Source organism: Malus domestica, chromosome 11 (assembly GCF_042453785.1).
Source record: "Malus domestica chromosome 11, GDT2T_hap1".
NCBI lineage: Eukaryota > Viridiplantae > Streptophyta > Magnoliopsida > Rosales > Rosaceae > Malus > Malus domestica.
In genome coordinates, this window is record NC_091671.1 from 12,369,393 (window position 1) to 12,379,205 (window position 9,813).

Sequence of the window (9,813 nt, forward strand, 5' to 3'; positions counted from 1 at the left end):
TGATTTCTGTATTTTCAAACCATCAAAACCAGTCTCCAAGTTTTAGTTTCGGTTCTCCCTTATATATACAACACTGGTCTCTCTAAACACATATTACGCGTGACTTAATAATTTTTGTTTGGATTTGTCAAGACACGTTCACATATAATATAACTTACGCGCGGGATTGTTAATTAAAGAAGCCTTTTCATGCTTGTTAATGCAACATTAAGCAGGAGGACTCATGAATGAAAGCTTCGAAAGAACATAGCTTCGCGCTCAAGTGGAACGCCATGTAATCAAACTTATGGTTGATGTTGTAGAGAATGTAAATCCCGTATGCAATTGTTGGTTGATGTTTAAGCTAAACGATTAGTTTAGATAAATGTTCATTTGGTAAGCATGTGTGGAGCGTTTTAATTTGTGCTACACTGCTCATTTTCTAGCATAGGGCTATGTTTGAGTCAAAAATTTTCAAATCGTGGACTTTAAAGCCAAATTAAAAAAAAAAAAGTTTTAACAAAACACTCATGGTACTATTCACTTTTAACAAAAAATCACAATTTTGCTTTTAATTGGTACTATTCACTATACCTTTAAAAAGAGCTTTTCGTTAAAAGAGAAATTTTTTTAGACTTTCGTTTCATTAGTTTTCCTTAAAAAAAATGATCACAAAACGTTAGATGTAAGGGAGTAAGAAATGCACTATAGAACATTAGAAAGGCATATGTATAAAAGGGATTTGCAAATGACTTCTTTCAATTTATCCCTCTCACATGCCTTATAGTGTTTATATGATGCATTTTCTAATCCCTCCTATACGTGATCTTTTCTTTAGTCGTCGGATCAAATGAATTGAAAAATATCAATGGACGAATATTAACAACGGTGTGGAAGGTAAATGACCAAAGAATGAAAACCCTACACCGTAATATATTGAACCTACATTAACAAAACCCCATAAAACAAACACAAAGGAAGAAAACTTAAGCAAATGCGACACCTTCTTTCCATCAGGTTTATCAATAATTTTAAACCGGTGTGATCCTTCCAGTCTATCAAGATACATTCATATTTTAACTTTTGACGTTCTTCTTCGGGCGTTAACAAATACATAGAAGGCCAAAAGGAGTAAAACAAGAGTTCCGCCTAACGAGAGGACCTTTATGCTCGTGCCATATGTGCTGTTCTGCATCCTCTCCCAAATTCCCTGCAATTTAGATGCATTAGTTAATGGAACTAAGTTTGTTCAATCAAATTATTTGGGGTGCTAAAACGGCTAAATTTCTTCCTGCATCTCCCCTCAACAGACATCAGAGAAATACAAATTTCAGTTTTCTGTAAACAGCTAAACAAAATAATGAAGCAGATTTGTTCAGGAACATTCCATGTGGCCAAAGCATTCCAATCATAATGACATCCTGTTTTTGTAAAAAGGCAAGAGCACGGGACCAGTTCGATGATTATGTACAGAATATGTAAAACAAGTAGGCAACATGTTCAAGAACAAGGCCATCACCGCACTTCAAAGCGATATATAAAAGCTGGAACTCCGCATATGCATAAAAGAAAATAACCACATACGTCCCAATAAGGACACTAGACAGAGGTTCCTAGTGAATGTCTAATGGTTAATGTAATTGTGGGATAAACCCAAGCTACTCTCTCATGATAAACAAACAGTCAGGATATGATTTGGATAATGAAAATAACCATGATGCTTGGTTGAATACAATTCACAAGACATATTTGAGGTCAAGCAGCCTCAGGAAAGATTTTCTATATTCTAAATCCAAACCACCATTAACAATTTCCAGCAACAATTACTACTTCAGTTCCAAACCCCCATTATAATAAGAGTTTAAAAGTTGATGTTGGATACCACCTGTAAAACATCTAAACATGAACGCCTATAAAAGGTTTCAATTTCCTATAACATCGCAAAGTATTTTCTTCAACCACAACTACATTTTCTCTTCCAACTGACAAAACTAAAAAAGTCATGGTTGACTGTAAATTTATCAAATTAAGAGAAAAGCAGACACTATAAAATAGTCTAACACATCTTGCCACGTGCATATGTATTTATTTAACATAGGGAATTATTAGCCTTGAAAAAAATAAACTTACTGTGATGCCAAAACTACGCTTATGTTGATTTGCAAAGATATTTTGTGCATATTTATAAAGCTCCACATCAAGGTGGTTAAGTTCCCTTATCTGCTGGAGGACCATTTCAGGAACCTGGAGGCGTGCCTGTAAATTTTTAACGGTTAGAATGACATCTAAAAGGAGAAGAGAGAGCCCATTGAGTATTTTGCCTCTTGGCACGTAGGGCATGCCAATTGGCCATCCAATGTAGTCTCCTTGGTTTGTGTTTAATTATTCAGTTTACTAATTTATCCTTATGATATAAGTTTTCTTTTTTTTCCTCTCCACTTTAGCAGTTTTTTAAACTAAAGGGTTTTTTTAATTTTTATTTTGATAGTTCCACCTGAAAAGGCAACATGCGGTTTGCAATATTTATATCCGATAAATCAGAGGTTCTATATGTTATAGATTACAGGTGCGTCTAACCAAGAAGAGAATTGAGTACAAGGATGAATGGATGCTGTGCACAGACATTAATGAATGATGTAAAACATCATCTATTGTACCATCTACTTTGAAGAAACTAGAAACTTAATGCTACCTGCTTAGTAAAGTTTGCGGGGGAGATTCTCTTCAAAGAAGAGGTGCGCCGGTTTGCTTGGGTCTTTCGTAAACTGGAAATGCAGTCTTCATAAGCTTCCATAAGCTCTCCCACAGTCATCTAATAAGGTGTAGAGAGGATTAAAGTCAACAAAGTGGAAGCCAGATCAACTATCATTGTGCCAATATGAAAAATGGCTTACATTTCCTTTCACTGCTTCAACAGTTTCAGGTGAAGCAATCTCACTTTCCTTTCCATCTAGGGTTCTGTTCTGTCATATTAAAAAAACAGCAGTAAGAAAATTGCTAAATCATTTTCCAATATGAGCAATCCACATACTGATGATGGCCTTTTCTAATTACCCGAAGTTCATTATTATCTGACTTGGAATCTGAAACTGAGTAGCTCTGTTCTGTAGCACAAGCAGAGGAATAAGATGAATGCCAGGTTTATAGTGTAAATCAACCCTATATAGATATCAACATGTTACCCAAAGCAATATGCAACATATAATTTGGTAATACCCAAACTCAGCTTGAGGCATAATACAGTTCAAACTCAAACTAAATATTCTCAACTTTGTGCTACAACTCCATTTTTTTTAGAGTACTGCACCTGAACAAGGTTAAATAACAGAAATTTTAAGTAGATACCACACTGACCGGGTTTGCTGTCAGTAGCACTCTCCTCACTAGAATTTGATCTTCCTAGCTGTGAAATCACCTGGGCGCCAACTACATTTGCAAACATGGTTGCAGATTCTCTGTGCTCCTCCGTGAGACCAACATATAACATATCATCCAACCTCTTCTGAAAAATTTACAAATTGCTACAGATTACAACCATAGGGAAAAATGGATTATGTGATAAAACATTTATACAAAATACTATGGAAAACTTACTTTTGCAACTTCCAGTACATGTTCACCAAGATGTTTATACCTCTGTACGCAATGGCGTACTTCATGTGATTCTGATAGATAGGAGTTGTTTGTCAATCCTGCAACCTTTTGAACTAGAGAGTCAACCATAAAATAAATTAAAGTATTATATACATATGTGTGCGTAATGATGCTTCAACATAAAGAGATCTCATAAATTCATCATTTTCTAGCCACAGAGGGGTGCACATGTGATAGGTTTCTACCCCAAAGAAGGAGCCTATTATGGAAAAGTGAGACAAAACCTACAAAAAGCAGCTGCTTGTAGTTGCTTCAGGAAACTACTAAAGCATTTCAAATTATTTGAGATTCAAAAAGTTTTAACACCCCCAAAGATTGCTGAAGTTTCGACAACAAAGTGGAAGGATATCCCTTCCACACTAGATTCTGTGTTGGTACCACCAAGGTCAAAATATTGGTTGATATCTCAGTACCGCAGCCAATATATTGACATTGGATCATAATATAAAAACATTAAATCAGTCCAAGTAGAAGAAAAATCAACAAAAAGGTTTTATCGGCAGAATCTCATTATTAAGAAAAATAAGCAACTATTTAGTATCTAAGACTCTAAGCAAAGCTTTCTAGCATTTTCACAACTCATGCATAGAGCAAAACTAAAAATAAGCACTAACAATTTCCACGATGTTCTAAAACTATAGGAGAATAAACAACCTGGAATGTTTCTCCGTTGTGAACAATTTCTTGAGCTATAGGGTCATTGATGTACTCATGTAATGGCATCACAACTTCCTCCATGTTGTACGGGTCATTGCTCTGAACATCATCTGAGCCTCTTTGCTCTTGACCATCTCTCTGTCCAGAAAAGTCAATACAATTACAAATAATGTGCAAAGGAGAAATACAGCACTTTAACAGAAATATACCAAGCATGAGAGCTGCGGAACCAAAATAACATACCCGGGCAAAAAGGTCTTCCCTCATCCATGGAACCAAATATTTCCATGGCCAAATATCCAGCGTGCTTACTCCCTTAGTCTTTGAACGTATATGTCTTGCCATTTGTGTTGCAGAAGTTAAGTTGGGATGTATCAAAAACCTAGCAGCTACCTCTACTGAAAATTCGTACGTACTAAAAACACGGTCAACCGGATCCCGAAGTATTGTCACTACTGATGTTCTCTCCCTGCGAAGTTTGGACATCATGCTATAGTCATCATGAGTAACCAACAACCTGCAATGTCGCTTTCTGCATAGGGTGCATAATTAACACCTATTAGAAATGCAAATATATGAAAAATTAAGAAAGGAATAGGCAAATGAAAGGGCAACAGACTATTATAGATCTGTAGGCCTCCAACTTAGTTGCTGACTTCAGGCTTGGCTTTACTTTTTAAAATGCAAACCTAGTGAAAGCAAATATGATACCCTTGTGAAGTAAATTTCTATGAAAATTACGCCTATCAGTCAAAATAAAAAAATAATGATGCTGTAACAATAAATAATAAACCCTTCCCCTTTCCAAGTTTATTTTCCATATAAGAACAGCCTTCCTGTAAAACTAACTCAACACAATTCTAGGCGCTCTAACATATGGACATCTGAGCTATAAGTCTATCACACCTTTGTAACGGTTCAATGCTCAATTATAAAAATGGTATAAACCTTGACTTTAGTGGTTCTTTGTTAACAAAATTATTTGAATTCTTGAACTCACTGAACTGGAAATGTCAAAAACAGAAGTTAGAAAAGAGAACACAGTATCTTACCTAGGATCAAATCGAAGCTTATCATAAGATCGAGGACATTCCAGAGAGCTATAGTACAACTTTCTCAAGAAACTGCAAGTGTATATATAGCCAGAACCATGCATTAATACGGTTGTCAAAATTATGGGTGTCAATCTATAGGTTAGAAAGTTGGACTTATGTGGAATTACCAGTGGAAATACGTACGTCCTCCTGTTCTGGGGACATGAAGGAAAAACAGCAAATCCCTCAGTGTGTGTTTGTCTTCTCTAACTTCTTGTTCAAGCGAAGAAGAAGCCCATTTTTTGACAACTCTTTCACAATGACCAAAATCATTCCTAAAAGGCGAAGCATTCGCTGATACAGAAGCTGTGGATGAGTTATGAGAACCCAAAGAACGGCATCCTGACCAATATAATTACCCAAGTAATGCTACGAAACGAACCAAAAGAAAACAGAAAGAAAGTAACCAAAAAATGATTTACTCAAAACAACACGTCTGCCATTTCGTTGGTTACTCAAATTGGTTCACATTGCGTAATGTTAATCTCCAAACAATCCCACCTAAACCGCCCGAACATATATTTAAAAACTACATTGTACAGTATTACCAAGACCAAAAGAGCTAACTTGAAGACTAAAAACTAAGAAATGATAAAGAATAACGTAAGAGCAAGCATAAGAGACATAAATTGTGTTCGATACATACCAAATCCGAGAAGCAACAGCAGGATAGAGAATTTCAGAGTAAGATCCATACGCCTTATTCCTATTCTCCAACCACTGCTACAACGTAACAAATTTAACAATATTCAAAGTTGGCATCTTCCAAAAGAGTTCAACAAAAAACATATATATCAAATGAAAAATGAGCATCTATCAGCACACCTTTAAACTAATTCTATTTGCTTTGCTTGTGCAAAATTTTCCCAGAAAAATCTCTTCTTTTCCTACCAACCAAACAGGATTAGAACCCAAACCCCCAAAATTCAAAACAAAGACCAGACATTTCCGGAATTACAAAGCTGAGATATGGAAATACGCAAACTTATATAAGAACCCACAAAAATTGAAACCCTAACGACAAGAAAGGAGAGCGAAAAAAAGGGGCAATGGAACAAAATTCGATACCTGTATCGAAACCGGGGGTGTTTGTGTTCATAAACGGTGTTGGGAGTGTAGCAGACAAACGGAAGACGATGAATGAGGGATGAGGGCCCCACCTTTCAGAACCTTCCAGAGATCCTGAAGAGGCCGGTCCGTCCCACCCGGATTCAAATTTTCTCAGCAGCCAAACACCCGGATTTTCTCAGGATTTTGTTTCTCTCAAACTCTCTGCGGTTGTGTGAGGATGGTCATGCAAAATATACAGTGTATGATGTATCCATCTGCGCGTGTGTCTGCATAATTGCGCGCGCGCGCGACTCCAAATGGAAAGTTTCGCTGTATGGAATGAATTGAAATATTTTGTCCTGGCGCAATCTGTTCTCCGGGGGCAAACTCGTCATATGAAAATTTAGAACACCGTTCTTTTTATTACAAAGCGATATTTTAATCTAATTAAGATCGAATATTTTAAGAAACAAACATAATATTCGTGATTCGCTACGTTGAGATACAACTATAATTGGTCTTGTAAACAATAAGCACCATGGCTATGACACTAGTTACGGTAGCCATAGCCATAGGACATAACCATCATTATATTGATCAGGGTAACCGTGACATTATTGTTCAAGAATTCATTGATTAACATTGATGATATTGTAACTTGTTTACAGTAGAAATAAATACGAAAACTTTTAAACTCAAGACTAGTAAGAGATAGTATTATATTTGTTATAGTAACAGATCAACGTTCATAAAATTTAATCTCAAGACGTTAAGGGATATTATGTTGTTTTATTTACAAACTGACGTCCATGAAATTTAAAATTTAATCTCAAGACGTTAAGGGATATTATGTTGTTTTATTTACAAATTGACATCCATGAAATTTAAACTGAAGACGTTTCATCTAACTAATTAGGCAGATCAAAATTGTGGGCTTAATTAAACATCTGACGCCCAAAATGACTATAATATCCCCAGGACAAAAGGCAGGTTAAGAAAAAAGATGATGTTTTTAAGTTGGAAGAGTGGGGCAGAGGTGTTGGTAGTGCGACACAGGGAGTACCTCTCATGGTTCGACAATGGGGACACCGGCTAGGATTCTCTACCATTCTTCTTTCATTTTTTTTTTCTTTATATTTTCTATTTTATTTTTTTCTTTCTATAAAAAAAATTAATCTAAGATGTTGACGTAAATTAACTATAATCATTCAAATAAAAAAAAAGGTCGTACCCAGTGCACAAGGTTCTTACTTTACGCAGGGTCTGGGAGAGATGAATGTCGGCTAGCCTTACCCCCATTTATGGAGAGGCTGCTCCCAAGTCTCGAACCTAAGACCTACTGCTTATGAACCATGATCATTCAAATAAAAAAAAAAAAAAAAAAAAAAAAAAAAAGAGGAAAGAGAATTCTATTCGGTGTACTTTGGTCTGGTTGGTGTGTGTGGAAATATTATATGTGTTTGTATGGGGGTGGGGGCCCAAAGAAGAGTGGAGCCCTCTGCCTATCCAATGTTTTGTCACATGCTAATGCTAATGCTATGCTCCTTGTGCCATTGTTTCTTGCATTTTCCTAGTGCTACATACATCCGATGGGTCTGACCCATCAACTTTACAACTACTCCACCACTTATATTGTTATAATTAAAGGAAAACTAATGAAAAAATTTTGAAAATTTTGAGTTTTAACGATAAAGACAAAATAAAGGGTAAAGTGAATAGTATTAGAATTGACTTTTTAGTGTAAAAATATGATTTTTTGTTAAAGGAAATAGTACCGGAAACTTTTCGTTAAAGTTCCCTATAATTAATTGGATGATCTTGGTCTACTAAAATTTAATCTTCATGTTGTCAAAACAAATTTTGAATTTAAATTTCATAGATGACAATTAATTTAAAAAATTGTTATTGACACTCATAAAATCTTATTTTGCACTCTAAATTTTCTATAATTAACACTTGTAAGGAGTGTAGAATGAGATTTTTTGAAGTGCTAATAACAGTTTCCTTAATTTATTGGCACTTAAATTTTTATTTGGTTAGAAACTTAACTTTTATTTGGTTAGAAAACATTTCTAAGTTCAAAAATTATGAATGACAGTTATCAAAGTTAGTCTTAATTGAAGGTATTGAAGATAAGTGCACAAAAAATAAAAGTATTTATAACCGTAATGATAATGTGAATGAGCCACTAGAATATGTACATGTGGAATATGAGAATTTCATGTACACCATGTACAAAATAAAGTTAAGTTTCAAAAAATGTACAAAACAAAGTTAAGAGTTTTTGGAAAAACAAACAAATCATGTAACATCATCACAAGTTAATAACCTTACCAAGATCATCACAACCTTAATTGAAGGCATTGAAGATAAGTGTACGAAAAATAAAAGTATTTATAACCTTAGTGATATTGTGAATGAGCCACTAGAACATGTACACACAGAATATGAGAATTTCATGTACACCATGTACAAAATAAAGTTAAGTTTCAAAAAATGTACAAAACAAAGTTAAGAGTTTTCGGAAAAACAAACAAATCATGTAACATCATCACAAGTCAATAACCTTACCAAGATCATCACAACCACCACACCGACTAGTATCATTGCTATGACCATCACCATCTTACAAAAGTCATCATATTTACCACACATTGTCATCATATCATCATTGTTGAACATCTTCGTTTCCTCCACCACTGCCACCGGCAGGACTGCCGCCGCCGCCACCATCCACTATCATTGCCACCACCACCACCCGAATAACCTTTTCCACGACTCACACCCGACTCCCATTGCAATCGTTGTCACCACTACCCCACTCACAAAACGCATATTTCCTGTTTTTTTCATTTTCAACTCACTTTTCAAAAACTACCAGACAGTATTCTCAAACTTTTAAAATGCAAAATTGTGGTTGTCATTTTCGTTTACCAAAACAATTCTTACAACACAAATTAAAAAATATTACCACCATAGATGCCCTTTATGTACTCATTTATGGGCAGAAAAGGAGTTGTGAAAGGCGAGGTGTAATAATTGGAGGTGGATTGTCTACCGTCCCATTTCCATACTCTTCATATCCCCTCTTGTTTATGTGGTTACGGTTAAGCCACGTCAACATTTTATATTGAGTTTTTTTTATAAAAATAATAAAACAAAAAGTAATAGAAATATAAAATGTTGACGTGGCTTAACCGTGACCACACAAAACAGGAGGGGATGAGAAAAGTATGGAAATGGGAGGGCAGACAATCCACCTCCGTTATAATTAGCACTACTTTGCGTAGAAGCTCTTTTACCCTACTGATTTGGTATTTTAAAAGTTTCATGATAACATCAATTGCTTTTCGAATTCTATGCAAATCATCTCAAACGG

General features: G+C 35.3%; 1 protein-coding gene across 15 annotated transcripts; it reads right to left on the reverse strand.

The window, feature by feature from the left end:
• Positions 1 to 965: 965 nt before the first annotated feature.
• Positions 966 to 6,763, reverse strand: LOC103422861 (protein-tyrosine sulfotransferase-like). 15 transcript variants are annotated; one of them, XM_029088541.2, is made up of 14 exons: positions 6,453 to 6,763; positions 6,210 to 6,271; positions 6,031 to 6,104; positions 5,513 to 5,678; positions 5,343 to 5,414; positions 4,534 to 4,822; positions 4,288 to 4,428; positions 3,574 to 3,678; positions 3,334 to 3,481; positions 3,034 to 3,083; positions 2,874 to 2,942; positions 2,672 to 2,791; positions 2,110 to 2,235; positions 966 to 1,189 (listed from the first exon to the last, which is right to left on the reverse strand). In XM_029088541.2, the coding sequence occupies exons 3-14, from the start codon at positions 6,077 to 6,079 to the stop codon at positions 1,049 to 1,051; spliced, it is 1,476 nt and encodes a 491-aa protein (XP_028944374.1). In that variant the 5' UTR covers positions 6,080 to 6,104; positions 6,210 to 6,271; positions 6,453 to 6,763; the 3' UTR covers positions 966 to 1,048. The 15 variants fall into 15 exon arrangements, with proteins under 15 accessions (XP_028944374.1, XP_028944375.1, XP_028944371.1 ...); XM_029088542.2 differs by having other exon boundaries at positions 6,031 to 6,107; positions 6,453 to 6,743; XM_029088538.2 differs by having other exon boundaries at positions 5,513 to 5,690; positions 6,031 to 6,107; positions 6,453 to 6,668.
• Positions 6,764 to 9,813: the final 3,050 nt, after the last annotated feature.